Source organism: Eubalaena glacialis, chromosome 11 (assembly GCF_028564815.1).
Source record: "Eubalaena glacialis isolate mEubGla1 chromosome 11, mEubGla1.1.hap2.+ XY, whole genome shotgun sequence".
Lineage (NCBI taxonomy): Eukaryota > Metazoa > Chordata > Mammalia > Artiodactyla > Balaenidae > Eubalaena > Eubalaena glacialis.
The window spans coordinates 91,679,027-91,695,482 of NC_083726.1; the positions used below are offsets into that span (position 1 = coordinate 91,679,027).

The window sequence follows — 16,456 nt, forward strand, 5'->3', positions numbered from 1 at the left end:
CCCGGGCTTTATGATTTTACTCCAGCCAGATTGCCAGACCTGCATGTGCCTCGAAAACACTTGTGAATCATGCTGAAACATCAGTGCTGGGGTCCAGTGCCCAAAGATGCTGCTTTGGTGGTTATGGTGGACTTGCATTTGAGGAGTCATGGAATAGGTCTGTGAGCAGCTTGTTCTGTCAGAGAATTGTCATTTAGCCCAGAATTTACTTCTCTGTATGCGTCTCTTTAGAAATGTGGTACTTTGACATTCAATTTTGGAAATCTTGGATAAAAAATAAAAACAAAAGCGGAGGTTAAGTATGGCTTCTGCATAGGGCTGGAGCCTGCAGAAGGGATAACGTTGTTTCCACTATTAAGGTGCCTGCCTGCTGTCTAGTAACTGGTTTTCTGTCTTAACCAGATTCGAAGAGGACGGAACATAAAGCAGTATATGCTTGACCGAAGAAGTATTGCCTTTCTAATATTAAAAATGGTTGTCTTTCAAATCCAGGAAATAGATAAAATAGGATTTTTCAGTGAATGTAAGGCCTTCTATCAGCATCATGTTTTTTCATGAGATGTGGTCCTGGATAAGCAGGTGGACTATATCTTCTTAAGTGGATAGATCTGTTTCTGCTGTTCAGCTATCCAGACAAAGGCTTGTATTACTTGTTGGAAGACATCAAGATATGAAATAATGAGATTAAGATAGAACTCAACATTCTCCTTCTAAAGAAGCTTCTTTTTCTGTCTCCATTTTCAGCTGATAATTTCAAACAGGCACAAAACCTTAGGTTTTGATTGTTACAGCCTTAGGGCACTATGTCTTAGTAATGTTTATAGCCCTTAAAGCCCCTAACATGGGGGCTATCTCATAACATAACATATCTCTGAACAAACTGAATGAAAATTTAAATTATTTTTTAAAACAAACAAAACCACTCTGTGCTTAAAGAGAGGCGAGCAAAAGTCGCTGCTTTGTTTTTACTTCAGCAACTAGCAGGGCCTTCACACATGAAATGAAACTGAAGTTATTCTGATTTTTAAAGCAATGGTCACCAAACTAGAGTGAATATCAGAGTCACCCTGGGAAGTATGCTAAAAATAAGATTTTCTGGTTCAGGTTGCAGAAATTCTGATTGAATGGATCACAAGGTTGGGTGAGAGATTCTGTACCTGATCAACAGCCTAATTGTTCTGGGGTGGAGAAGGAGGTGTTACCCTTTTTGAAATCCTCGGGTATGAACTGTGTCCTCTGTAGTTGAAGAGTGTGCTACAAGGTGGGTGTTGTCCCCATCGTGTAGTTTGTATTATGTTCTTAGAAACATAGCTTGGGGATGAAGGAGATGGTCAAGGTCACTGAGTGTAGTTTCCCCAACTGAAATGACACTGTGTAATAATAATTCCTCTAATTGTCTTAGACCCCGGGAATGAAGGGGAGAAAAACGAAGAAGAAAAAGGAGAGAGTCAGAAGAGGGAGACTGTGGTAGTAGCAAATTCTACCTGTGGACTAGGGAGCAGGGCTGGAAAAGACTGGTCTGGATCACTTTACTGCTTGAAGAAAATATAGAATACTTTAAATCTACTTATTGTGTTTCCATTAGGATATTAAATCCATGAGAAGCTGATAAAAATTAGAGCCGATTCTTTTATTTTTGCTAACAATGGAACATAAAGGCAAAACTTGCTTTTCATAATGAATAAAATGCCAAACCCAAGCTTTTAATTTGATTCTACTTCTTGCCGTATGATGCTCTAACAAATATTTCCATCAGTGCAGTCATCTGTTTACTGTGTTGGAGAGGTGACTACACACTGGTTTTAAGTTTGTCAGCCCTGCTTCGACTAAAAGTTAAAGGTTTGGGGTTTTTTTTTTGTAGAAAAGCTCAAGTTCATCCAGGTTGCACTGTTCAAGGAATAAGTCAGAATCTCAGGCAGGTGTTTCTCCATGAAATACCAGTATTTGACCCGTCATATTTCCTTTCTACGTTGTATGTGGAGCCAGAAAACCCTGTCTTGTATGCAGGGTCTCCTATGGGTCTCTTGCGGGGCATTGAACAAGTCTGCCTCTCTAAGGCTCTTTCCCTTGCTGCAAGAAGGGTAATATCCAGTTCGTAGAGACTGAGTTGGAATCAGATAATCCTTATATGCAAATACTTTGTAAGCTAGAAAATGCTGTACATGCCTAAGGGGTGTTCAGTGTTGTTGGATGTAGTTCATTAGTAGACCACCAGGATTCTGTGTGGAATCTGGAACCTGCGCCTGATGTATGGTCAGCAGTCGGTATGTTTGCTCAGTGGAAGTTACACCTGAATGTATGTTTGAAATAAAGATGTTAAATGCTTTATAGAGAGAAACAGACTCTAGGTAAGAAATGAACCTAGTATTTATTTTACAGAAGGAATTATTTACCTTTTTAGAGATAAATGGTTAAGAATTTGTTGCTGGAAGTCTTAGATGTTGAAATTCATATTTTCTGCTCTGAGGAGACTATCTCTGTTAATAAGATAACCATTAATGGTGCATTAAAAAGGTCAGAGAGACTTAATGACATTTCAGGTTCACTTTATAGTTTATCCATGGTAACAAGAATTCTCATTTGAACTATTATTCATTGCAGTTTAATGCAAAATAAGAAAAAGTAAGCTTGGCATAGCTTTATAAGGATGCTCTGTGACATGTGAGGGGAGTGAGTGCCTTTACTCAGACACTCCTCATTACTAGATGGTGTCCCAGGAGCCAGCATTACACAAGGTGCTGAGGGGGCTACACAAGGGCGGAATCTTCAGTCTGTGCCCTTTAGCTACAAGCGTGGACAACTGGAAGCCTAGCAGGTATCTTTTATGGGACTAGAAAAATATATGGTTGCCTCAGGCCAAACTAAAAGTATCTAATTTAAATATTTTTAGATTTTTAGGCATTATTTTACTATCAGGTTAATTTCTGAAAACCTATCTACTTACAGAGCTGGGTGCTGGGGAAATAGCTATAAATAAGACTCAACCCTGTCCCCGAGGAGCTTCTGTTCTAGTGGGAAGACAGGCACACCATCAACGGGAAGTTACAGGGCAGTGTGTAAGCCCCGAGGCTGTGGGAGCTCTTATAGGGGACTCCAGCCTGGCCTGGGGGTGGGGGGAGTGGGGACAGGGAAAGCCTGCCCGAAGAAGTGACACCTTTGTTGGGACCTGAAGGATCAGGAACTAGAGTTTGGCCAACCTGTGAGAGTTGATTCCAAAAGATGAGGTGAGCCAATCAGGTGCTGCTCTCAGGAATTTGAAACCTAAGAGTGAAGCTGTGAAGACTGAAGTGACAGGTGTGTGAAGGCAGGAGGAAAGGAGAGCTGGGCAGCCCTGACGACCATGCTCCAGCCTCAGTCATAAGAAGCATGACTAAGGAGCCCCTAAGCAGAGGGAGGAGATGGAGCAAAGGCCAAGAGAAGCAGGGCAGCCGTGAAGAAGGCCTGTGGCCTAGAGAGAAGCCTACCTTTCTTGTAGCTGCTTGGTTCTGGTTCCTGAGAAGTCTGGTTTTGCTCTTAATTTCCTGTCTTCTGATTCTTACGGGAATTTTAAAAATAACTCTCCCTTTAACGGGTTTGATTAGACCATTGGTCCTTATAATCTGGAAGAATTTGAAAACCAAAACACAGTGAGAAACTGGCTGGAGAGCCCCTTGGATCTCTTTTCCTATTTCATGAGTAGTTGGAAATGGTCTTGCCATCTCTGTTCCCAGGTGCTAAAGCATCAAGTATCAGTATTCAGTGCTACTTACGGGCCTTTGCCCATGGATGGAATGCCCCAAGGGCAGGCCTCAGCACTTGTCTGGCACCTTCTACTCTGTTGCCACCAAGGAGCTAAGGGATGAGGGCCGTAGACAAGCTTCTACACCAGCCATTCAGCTGGGTTTGCCTTGTAGCTTTCTGTCCCAGCCCTGTGTGCTGGGGATCAGGGCCTGCTTCCAGTCATCCCATCCTTGTCTATAAATGGTTTTCCTTGATTTTCTTTTCTTTTGTGTCACCTGTTTTGTTCCACATTACCCCTTGTGACATTCATCCATGTTGTTGTATTCATTCTCATTGCTGAATGGATTTCCATTCAGCAAATATACAATGTAGGTATCAGTTTTATTATAGATGGACATCTGGGTTGTTTCCAGTTTGGGGGTGTTAATAATAGTGCTGCCCATGACATAGAAACAACCTAAATGTCCACCGACAGAGGAATACATAAAGAAGATGTGGTGTGTGTATATATATATATATATAAATAAACACAGTGGAATACTACTCAGCCATAAAAAAGAATGAAATAATGCCATTTGCAGCAACATGGATGGACCTAGAGATTATCGTATTAAGTGAAGTAAGTCAGACAGAGAAAGACAAATATCATATGATATCACTTACATGTGAAATCTAAAAGAATGGTACAAATGAACTTATTTACAAAACAGAAATAGACTCACAGACATAGTGAACAAACTTATGGTTACCAAAGGGGAAAGGGGGGGCAGGGATAAATTGGGAATTTGAGATTAACAGATACACAATACTATGTATAAAATAGATGAAAAACAAAGACCCACTGTATAGCACAGGGAACTATTTTCAATACCTGTACTAAACCATATTGGAAAAGAATCTGAAAAAGAATATAAATGTATATATATATATATATATATATATATATATATATATATATATATATACATACACACATATATAACTAAATCAGTTTGATGTACACCTGAACCATTGTGAATCAACTGTACTTCAATAAAAATTTTTAAAAAATAATAGTGCTGCAACGAACAATCTTGTAAATGTCTTTTGGTTAACATATGTGTGCAGCATTGTTGGGTAGGAACTTAGGAGTAGAATTGCTACATCATGAAGTTTGCATTTATTCTACTTTCATGAAACTGCCTGAACTTCTCCAACATGGTTTAATCAATTCACAGTAGTGTTTCAAAGTTCCAGTTTCTCCACATCCTCACCAACATTTGACATAATATTTTTCATTTTAGACATTTTAGCAGGAGTCATTTTATCATTTGTATATTACACATTTTTAATCCTGTACTCTAATTTACCCATATTTTTAACTGTCCTCAGAAAGTATCATGTTCATTTACAATTTGAAGCCATTTTTATTTGGGGTTCCTGCCTGAATTCTCTATCTGCCATCTTTCCACCTATTTAAATTCTGCATAGATTCTAGGAGGGCATTTCTTAATCCTCTGTTCTTCATTAATCTGTCACTTCTTAGAACTCCATTGAAATTTGGTGTCTGTATTTCACTATTACCCAACCATGTAATATGTGCATGTCTTCTCACCACCGATGCTGTGAAAATGACCTTGTGGAAGACGAGGGCTAGCTCTGATTACCCTTCAGCACCTATAAAAGTGCACAGAGTAAGTATTCAACATTCATTGAATTCATGTGAGGGTCTCCTGTTCATTGAGAACTTCTTAGTTCAATAAATGGCTTTCTTTGGCTAGTCCCAGAGAAGGTTATAAGGAGAAGATGCTAATGATGACAATAAGCAGGTTATGCCTACAAAGGCCTGTCATTATTGCTGGGATACGGTGAAACTATGGAGATCCTTTTGAAGCATCAATGGAATACAGGAGTTGTGAGGATGAAAATAAGGGACAGCCTAGGGAGGGGCAGGACAGATCACCAAAACTCAGTGGACAGAGGTAGAGTCAGGGTAAGGTGGGGTGCTCCACTCTGGAGGTACCGTGGCTATTTTGACAGTGTTAGCCAGTGCCCTTCCCAAGAGGATGCAGTGTGTATACAGTGGACCCAGTGTCCCATATTTATGAAATGGTGGAGGATTTTGTAGATGAAAGAGAAGGAAGGATCCTTTGCGCAGAAACATTTCTATATAAAACAAGCAAGTGCTGCGTGTTTCTGCTGGCAGTGCGTGATTTTTTCATATGTACCCATCATAGGCATCTTTGTGTTAGGCTCAAGTTATTTCTTAGCCAAAAAGGTTTTTTCAAAGACAGCAGAATTTATGTATATTTTAGCAGTTAAAGCACTCTAATTTTTTTCTTGATAAAAATGAAGATTTAGATTTAAAGAGTGCCACACTATTTACAATAGCCAGGACATGGAAGCAACCTAAATGTCCATCGACAGATGAATGGATAAAGAAGATGTGGCACATATATACAATGGAATATTACTCAGCCATAAAAAGGAACGAAACTGAGTTATTTGTAGTGAGGTGGATGGACCTAGAGTCTGTCATACAGAGTGAAGTAAGTCAGAAAGAGGAAAACAAATACCGTATGCTAACGCATATATATGGAATCTAGAAAACTGATACTGATGAACCTAGTGGCAGGGCGGGAATAAAGACACATACGTAGAGAACAAACTTGAGGACACGGGGTGGGAAGAGGAGGCTGGGACAAAGTGAGAGAGTAGCATTGTCATATATACACTACCAAATGTAAAATAGCTAGTGGAAGCAGCTGCATAGCACCGGGAAATCAGCTCGGTGCTTTGTAATGACCTAGAGGGGTGGGATAGGGAGGGTGGGAGGGAGTCTCAAGAGGGAGGCGATATGGGGGTATATGTATACATATAGCTGATTCACTTTGTTGTACAGCAGAAACTAACACAACATTGTAAAGCAATTATACTTCAAAAAAGATGTAAAAAAAGGGGCCACAGTTTGATTAGGTGCCATTTGATGCCAGTTCCCCACTGGCCTCATTTTCCCTTTCATGTATTTCATCCTGAAACCTCTTCATTCATTCCTGGATTATGAATGAAAATACATCACTAAATTGTTTAAGCTGAATTCTTGGCTTTTTGTGCTGTATATTCCATTTTGTTGGCCAGATATTCTAGTGGCTTTCCTCCTGTTAGCAGAATTCATGGTAGAAAATTGGTAAATAATTCATTTTATTTTTGCCCCTGCTTTAAAAAAGAAAACCCAGTGGGACAGAGATATTCAAAGATTGTTTTATTTCTGAAATTTTAGCAGAAATAAACAAGGTGATTAGTTTAAAATGTAATTCATAGTCAATGAGTTAAAAAGAAATACATCAGTTGCTGATTACAGCTAGCTCAACTAGCCCCCTCAAATATAATTAGCTTTCAGGCTGATTCCAAGTGGCTTCTTTGTGCTTAAATTTGCAAAAATTTTCCAATGCTGTTTCAGTATTTCAAATAGTATTTAAGGAGTTTACTTGCAACATTTATCTGAGTTCATATGCACAAAAGGTAGGTATGTATCTCTGAGCTAATGGAGATAATATATATGTATTAAAAAGGGCAATTCCACTCCTGGATATATATCACAAAAAAACCCAAAAATCACTATGTTGAAAAGATACGTGCACCCCAGTGTTCATAGTAGTATTATTTACAATAGCCAAGATATGGAAGCAACCTAAGTGTCCATCAACAGGTGAATGGATAAAGATTCTGTGGTGTATACATACAATGGAATATTACTCAGTCTCATAAAAAAGAACAAAATGTTGCCATTTGCGACAACTTAGATGGACCTGGAGGGTATTATGCTTAGTGAAGTAAGTCAGACGGAGAAAGAAAAATACTGTATATCATCGCTTATATGTGAAATCTAAAAAATAAAACAAAGAAATGAGTATAACAAAACAGAAACAGACTCACATACAGAACAAACTAATGGTTATGAAAAGGGAAGGGGGAGGGGCAATTTAGGGGTGAGGAATTAAGAGGTACAAACTACTATGTATAAAATAAATAAGCTACGAGGATACATTGTACAGCAGAGGGAATATAGCCAATATTTTATAATAACTTTAAATGGAGTATAATCTATAAAAATTTTGAATCACTATGTTGTACACCTGAAACTAATATAATATTATAAATCACCTATACCTCAACAAAAATAAGGAGGGTTAGTTAAGTTAATAGTGTTGGGTTAAGTTAATAGTTTTGACCCTCCTAGTGTTATAGGAAGGTGAAGTTTCTTTTAGTTCTGTGGTTTACTTTTCTTTTTTGACCTATTTTGCTTATAATCTGTGCAAAAAGTCACAACTGAGCATATAAAAAAATATGTAAGTAACTACGTTGAGACTAACTTTTAAAAAATGTTATTCTTGATATTTGTTTTTTGTCAGTATGGTATTGCAAGTCTAGAAAATATAAGAGACTGAATGAAGACAACTTGCAGGGCAAGTTCAAAATGTGAACTGAACATTAAAATAAAAGTTTCTGCATGGTGTTTGCAGCTATTCCATGGTCAAGCTGCAACCAGACTTAAGAAAGCATTCCTGTTGCAATTCTGTTGCCTTTATCACTACTTAAAAATTGTTTTATTATGAAAAATATTAAATATGTGCAAGAGTGGAGAAAACGGCATAAAGAATCCCCACCTACCCTTTATCCAGATTTCCCAATCATAGTTCATGGCCAATCTTGTTTCATTCATACTCCCACCCGGTTCTTCCGCATTGCTTCAATCCATCATTTTGAAGCAATTCCCAGACATAATCTCATTTCAAATGCGTACATTTTCGTATGTATTTCTGAAATACAAAGACCCTTAAAGACTAGAACCACATACCATTATCATGCTTTAGAAGTTAACAGTGATTCTCTCTTATCATATATCCAATCAGCGTTTCATTTTTTCTGTCTCATGAACAGTTATTTTTAATAGCAGTTTGTTTGAATTAGCAGCTAAACAAAACCTGCACTTTGTTTGATATGTCTCTTAAGTCTCTTAATGTATAGGTGCCCTCTCCCCCTTTTTTCCCCTCCCATTGCAATGTATTTGTTGAAGAAACTGCCGTCATTTGTTCCATGGAATTTGTAACATTCTGGATTTAGCGTGTTGCCTCCCTGTGGTATTATTTAACATGTTCTGGTGTTTTCTGTATTTGATGTAAACTGGTAATAAAGTGCTTGGTTAGATTCAAGTTTAATTTTCTTTTTTATTTGACAAGACTGCTTCAAATAAAAAAGCAGCCCATCAGCTTTTTGTGTATTATCCATCAGGAGTTAGTCTCCCTTTCTGTGATGTTAAAATTGATTAGTAAGTTCTAGGCACCTGATTTGTCCTGATCCATCCATTATAAAATACCCCATCAGCTTTTCACCTAATAATTTCAGCAGCCATTTATGATCATTGCCTAGATCTATTATAACAAGAAGGAGAGATACTATTTTTTTAAAGTAATTCCTAAGAGCTGGGATGTAACCGAGTGACATAGCTGTGTGATTCTCCTGCTAAGTTTGGTGGTTGAACATTCTCCTTTAAAGCCAAGTCATGAAGACTCTTTACTGAGCTAAGAAGTATATAGTATCAGCTTAGAAGCTCTGTGAAAAGAAGCCCTAAGTGACCCAGTCATCATTCTGTGGAGTTGGCATTCTCACAAGGCAGTTTCACAGGCCCAAACCTAAAAGGGATAAGGTGACTTTTTTGTTTTTATTTTTGATAAATAACAGAGCTTGGACTTCATCAAACTTTCAGTATATACTGCACTATCTGTACATTCATATTTTATTTAAAATAACAACAGAGAGGGGAGTGTTGAGAAACACCATTGAAGTATCTGACCCATTTCTCTGTTGGGGTTTGAGAGCGGAGGCAGTGAATAATCCCCATCACTGAGCCTTTCCTGATCATTGCTAATGATTTTTCCACTGCCAACCTTGGAGGAAGAGGAGGAAAGGGAAGGAGATAAATTGGAAAGGGCTGGGAGGGGTGTTCTAAACCAGAGCTACTTACTGAGAGGAATTCAGGGTGAATTGACTCTTAACATTGGAAAGTAACCTAGAAATTATCTGATCCAACTTCTTTGCCCATCCAGAGTTTCCTCCAAAAGGATCTGGCGATGAGGGGACTCTTCTCTTCACATTCTGAACCCTCATGGCACTCATCTCCTTCTGCCTCTTTAATTCTGTGTATCTTATTTTCACTATTGGATTTTACATTCCTTGAGGGCAAGTGATTTATCTATTTCTCTGGTTTAGTCCCATGTAGAGTGTCAAAGATAAACACAGCTGGACATTAGTTAGAGCAATAAGAACACACTTTATTCAGTAACTACTGACAGTTCAGGAAAGAGCTGAGCTCCATTCTGATTTGCGCAGGGTTGACTGGGTATTTTAAAGAGAGAATGGGAGGGGCGGCAAACCGGGGCTCGGCAGAGTCAGAGAAGTAAAAAATTACAAAGGATTGATCGTCTAAGTGCATTTAGGCTGTGTCTGCTGGCTGGCAGTTATCAGGGTTAGGATTCTGTCCTCCCACAGTCTGGGAGACAGGCCCCTTCCTCCTAATGATTACGTTTTAAAGGAATGACTCTCAGTTCCTTGAGAAAGACTTCTGAGCTGTAAGAGATACATATTCCCAACTGTAAATCCTTTGTAGTAAATGCTCTAAGAAAGGGAGGTCAGGGGCCTTTTTGTCAGGGATTAGCTAGAAAAAGGTAAATTCTCCTGGCAATGATGATCTTTCTCAGGCAGGCATTTTAATGGAGGGGCTGGGGTCATCCCAGGAACATGGCCTTATGCTGCTAAAAGCCGTACTAGAGTTTGGCCGTCCCCTAGTGCAGAGGTTTGGACGGAGTTTGTTATATGCTGAAAGTTCTGCAGTTTTCAAGGGTCTAGAACACCAGTTAAAGAATTTGTGTTTACTGAACAAATTTAAGTAAATTTAGTTTCCTCTACGCTGAAAGGAAGGGGGTCAGTTAGAATGCCTTAGTGCCTAGACACAGCCAGGAAACAGGAGTAACATCCCCAATCATAAATTTCCTTCCCTAGGTCCACCTGGCTATTCTTATTATCAAGGACAGCTGTACTTCCCTCCTCTTAAAGGCTAGCCTCTCGATTTGTGAGTAAGAGACTTTATCTCCTTACCACAGATATTTTGATTTTTTTGAAATAGTTCAAAATGGATCAATCTATTATAAAATGGTTAATATTTTCATAATATCTACTGCAGGATTTGGGGCACTATTAAAAAGGGACAGGTCAAATGTCTCTTACCCAGGGAATAGTACCCAACAGGGCAACATTTCATGTCGTATGCTTTCATCTATACCATTTATCTCAGTTGTTATGTATTTATTTATGATAATTTTTAAATATAGGTCATGGAAACTTTGTCTTATTCATCATTGAAAGGCCAGCACTTACCACAGTGACTAGCAGCTATTAAATAGATTCCAAAATGATCAACTTAATGACTTAATGAATGAATGACTTTCCATCTTACCTTGTCTTTTCTATAACATTGATAGTATAGAAGTGCTATTTAATAGAAACATGGTGAACGAATGTTTGCAAAATGTCATGGATCTTGAGTTATGTTTCAGTGACTCTTCTTCTCTTTGTAGATTCCTTACCTATTCCTACCTCTTGGCCTTCAACGTGTGGCTTCTGCTTGCACCTGTTACCCTGTGCTATGACTGGCAGGTGGGCAGTATTCCTCTGGTAGAGACCATATGGGACACGCGGAACTTAGCCACCGTCCTTCTGGCAGTTGTGACGGCCTTACTGAGCCTTCATTGTTTAGCAGCCTTCAAGGTAATTTTCTTAAGATTCAAATGAATTCTACATTTCAAGAGAGATACTCTATACTCAGTAACTCTTTTTTGCAAGGGGGTGTGGGTCTAAATTGAATTTACTCGTTCATCTAAAAAACTTTGTGTATTTAAAAATTTTCCAGAAAGGTAATATATATTTTAAAGACCTTATCACGGTTAATAGACCAAGGTTACAATGTTTGCAAATGAGAAATTTTTTTCTTGCAGTGGTTGACTCATTTTTGACCTAATTCGTTTGATTTCATGTAATGATAAATGAGATAATGATAACATGTTCATAAGTGCTTAAATATGGTTAAGATTCTGCTTACACTAATAAATGCCTGCCTGAGTTGGTTGGGTGATTCTCACTTCAAAAAAAAGATAATAGTACAAAACTTTATTAAAAGTTTTAATATTGGGAACTTGGAAAAATATTGGAACGTGGAAAAAATTATTAAATGTAACCATTTCAAAAACGATCAAAGACAGCAAAGAACTTGAAAATATTTACTTATTAAAAACTGCTACTGCCTTGTGTAAGATGCTTCTTGCCTGAGGATATTCCCATCCCCCCAGATCTAGTGTTAAAAACTCACAGGTTTACTGGCTGGAGGTGGCTGATTTGATTTGGGAGAGTAGCAGAGCAGCTAGCAATTTAAGGGGTAGATTTTGGAAGCAAGAGAGCTGTAGAAGGGCTGAGATAATACACTCTCCGCTCATTCACGGATGAATGAGAAAACAACATGTGCACGTGGGACATCCTAGAAAGCGCGAGCAAAACTGAAAGCCTGGGGAGACTTACTTATTTGCTGCAAATTTGAATGAATTCTTCAACACAAATGCAGGTTGGGCGGCAGAGGGTGGAAGCTTCACTGGCTTTAGTTGTCTGTATATGACCTCTGATGAAATCATTGGCTGATCATAAAGCTATGCAGGAACAAGAGAGATTCCCCAGAGATCCAGGCAAAAGAAAGAAAGAAACAAATAAAACCCCACTAAGCAAAAATTTCAGCTCTCTACATAAAAACAGATTTTTCAGTTTGAATCCAGGCAAGTTGATCATATATTAAAACAGGAAACCATCAAATTTCAGAAGAACAAAATAGAATAGTCACTATAATGTACGACACACAATGCCGGGTTTTTAATTAGATTACTGGACATGTAAAGAAATAGGTGACCCAAAGTCAGGAAAAAATAGTCAGTAGAAAATGGAATAGAATTCAGATTCCAAAGATAAACTCACATTTACAAGCTTAACTGATTTTCGACAAAGTTACCAATGTAATTCAATGGGGAAATATAAGGTACTGAAATAAAGAATTATCTGTAAGGGAAAAATGTGAACATTAACCCTTACCTCATACTATACACTTAGAAAGTATTTCTAAGTGGATCATAGTCCTAAACAAAAGAGTTAAATAACACCAAAAATTCTAAAAGGAAATAATAGAAGAAAATCTTCTTGGTAAGGGCTACCATAACTACCCTATTTAAAATGAAATCACATACCCTGTGCTTCACATCTTACCTCCCTTTCACTTAACTTTTTCTTCACTGTACTTCCAGTTTCTAAAATGCTATATAATTTTGTTATTTTATGTAAAGTCTGTTTCCTCCAACTAGAGCATAAACCCCACAAGGACAGAGATTATTTTCTGTTTTGTTCAATGCCATATTTCTAACATCAAGAGTTTGTCACATCCAATATTTATTATCTGAATTTTATTGTTTGCCACTCAATATACATTATCTAAATGAATAAAATCATAAAAAGTTAGAAACTCTATTTTGATTTTGGTATGCAGAACTTTTTGCTTAAGTGAACTATATTTAAAGCCTAAAAAAAGACTGTGCTCAATACCGGTGTGAAATGTTTGGGAGTCAATATGAGGTTTGTTTCATTAGCCTTTCAGTGTGGTTTGACATGCCTGCTATACTGGTATTGATCTGCAAGAGCAAATGTAGTAGAGTGTTGGACTGGTATGTCAGGAAGGGGTTTTCTTGACTCTCTCCCAGCTAACTAAAGGGAGTGGTGCGTCCCCACAGGCTGTCACCTTGGTCAGGTTATGTTAAAGCTGGACCTTCATGCTAGCAGTAAACCCCTGCACATAGGCGAACCTTGGCCATCCCCAGAGCGTCTGTGGTAACATGATGACTGAATGGAAACTTCCTCGTTGGAAGGCTGTTAATCCTTTTCTTTCATGGAATTTGTTCCAAAATCACTTTACTGCATCAGGAAAAACATTAGCAAAGCATTCCAGCTGTGGTGATAGTAAGATTTAGCTCTTCTGTGATGGGTTTCATCTTGAAAATTCTTTGCGAACATTAACTAAAGCCTCTGGCAATTCTTGGAGGCTACTTGCACTTTCTACATTTTCTTCTTTCAGAGTTTGGAGGCAGAGGTTTGGCATCTAGCTCATGTTTACGTGGCCTTGCCTCTCTGTTCTTGATCTACTTACACATTGGAAGGTCTTAAAAATCAGATTCTCCTGCTAATTCGTAAGCTCTTGAAACGGAGATAATCTTGGTTATTCTATGTGGTGATTAGTTACTAAGGACATGATCCTAAGGGCTCTGACTCCAAGACAATACACAGTAGAATTAAGATTTTATGAAAATAGAGGTCTTGCTTTACCGACATTTTTCTGTGCTAAAAAGGAACAGTGGATGAAATGTTTACAATAATGTCAGCAAAATAAACACAGCTCTGTCCACCTAGAATATTTCCAAATGATGTGTGTACTGCATCAATGCGTTGGATTGAAATTACTTTATAATCCCTGGCTATTTCCTTAAATTTTGAGATAGTGAGTCCATATGATACATTACCAGGGGAAAAAATGATTGGATAAACAAGCATAAACATTGAGTCCAGCGAATCATGGAAGATATTTCTTTTATTTCACCTTTGATGGATTCTCAATCATACAAAGGCCACCCTGGCTTATATTCAGGGGAGAGCATATTCTTTTTAGCCTCACTACTTCTTCCTCTTTAATTCTCTTAATGTTGATTGAGTGTCTACTTGTTGCCAGGATTACAGCAGGGAACAAAATGAAGGTCTTGCCTACATGGAGCTTACAGTTAAACACTTAAAATTTGTCGTTACATGCCACGTGTTGGTAAGGGCTGTGAGGAGGTCAGGGCTGACCTCACAAATATTATGACATTGAGCAGAGATATAAAGGAAGTGAAGGAATGAGCCATTTGGCTGTTGGGGGAGGGGTATTTCAAGTAGAAGGAAAGCAAGTGCCAAGACCCTGAGGCAGGAAAGTACTGGAGTGTTCACAGAACAGCAGGGAAGCTGACATGGCTGCAGCAGGGTAGAGCCAAATGAAATGATGTCCAGGAGATGATGGAGTGTGTGTGTGTGTGTGTGCGCGCGCGCCCGCGTGTGCGCGCAGGATCAAGCCTAGGTCTTTTAAGCCTCTGCCTACTTTCTTTTTACCTGCCATGCTTTTTCCACAGGGTCTCTGGCTCTGTTAACTGTTGGATGGTTTTGTCTGATTTTCTTGTTGATAAGGTCTGGCCATGGAGGGGAACGAGATGGGGAAAGAACTCAGGTCCTTTGTAAAGAATTTAGATGTTTCTGTGTATGTGTTTGTGGAAGATAAGAGGTGAGGGTTGAAGGAAAAGGGCAGCCTTGGAGTCCATAAGGCATCTATAAGACATACAAATCTTTCTTTTGCTAATATTAACCAGCTTTGGGGGGGGGCATAACTTTGGGGCAATATATATGCTTACAATCTTTGTTTCTCCTCCAATTTACCAAACTCACTTCTTTCATCCTACCTTGTTATCAACCAGGGCACTGGTGGAGGGGGATATAATCTACCCTGATACAATTGTATTTACACCTTATTGAATTTTTTCTGGAAAATATTTTGACTTTACAAAGCAACAAATTACCACATGTAAGAAATAAAAGAGCAGTTATTTCCCAATTCCCAACCACGCCCCAAGACCCACCCTCTGCAGGCCTGCTTTGAACATTTGTCCTTGTACACTTTTACACTTATTGAAAACAAAAACAAATTCTCTCTTTTATACAAGTAAGTTAAGTTACACACCATTATAAATCACAGACCCTTCTAGGCCACTTCCACAGCCAGTTGGAGTGTCCCTCTAGGTAAGCAGCTCAGAGAGCAGATGTCTGAATTTTGACAAGCTTTTGTCCAGGGTTGAGTGGGAGAACTAGGGCTCAGAATCTGAGGGTTTTCTTTCTCTAGAAATAATCACAAAATTAATTTAAAGATTGTTTCTAATTTGTCCTATTTTCATGGCCTAAGAAATTTAAGACCTCAGGGAGTAGTTTATTATTTATCATAAAAGAGCTCACTTGCATCTTTGAGAATTTAAATGTGAAATTTGTCTTATTCTGTGCCTCTCCATCACCTCCTTCTATTCACACCCTGTATTCACGAGGAATACATTTGAGCTTATATTACATAATGTAGAGAACACTCTAGAAACTCATTATTGGATTGAATTCTTTTTAACAATGAATTTTAAAGTGAACTAATTTGCTCTCACTTGTTGTGATGAGGATAATCTCTCTGTTGGAATGTATGTACAGTAGAGATACAGAGCACTTAAGCCATGGAGGCTGGTTATTCCATTCTCTTCTATGAACAGTGAATGTTTATATACCAAGAGAACAATAGGCCGAAAATGTACTTGGGTTTTTCTTACAGACTGCACATCATCAGACTATTGACTTGCAATAAAATAGTGACATATGTCAGGAATGTCAGGAAAGTTTGGATTAATTTGGATTGTTTACAGGAGTTAATACCGTTGGTCCTACTCTTTATACTTGCCCTTTTCCCATGTCCTTTAATGCGATTTCCTGTTTTACAGAGGAAGCACCACTAAGTTATATTTAAGAGTAATTTATTTGTTATTGATTCTTTATTACATTCTCACAA

At 38.3% G+C, this 16,456-nt stretch overlaps 1 protein-coding gene across 2 annotated transcripts in view; it reads left to right on the forward strand.

The window, feature by feature from the left end:
• TMTC1 (transmembrane O-mannosyltransferase targeting cadherins 1) overlaps positions 1 to 16,456 on the forward strand; it is a 262,946-nt gene that overhangs the window by 133,260 nt on the left and 113,230 nt on the right. For both annotated transcript variants that reach the window (XM_061205419.1, XM_061205420.1), the window contains exon 8: positions 11,334 to 11,523. In XM_061205419.1, coding sequence (XP_061061402.1) covers positions 11,334 to 11,523 — 190 coding nt within the window. The remainder of the gene's footprint in view (positions 1 to 11,333; positions 11,524 to 16,456) is intronic.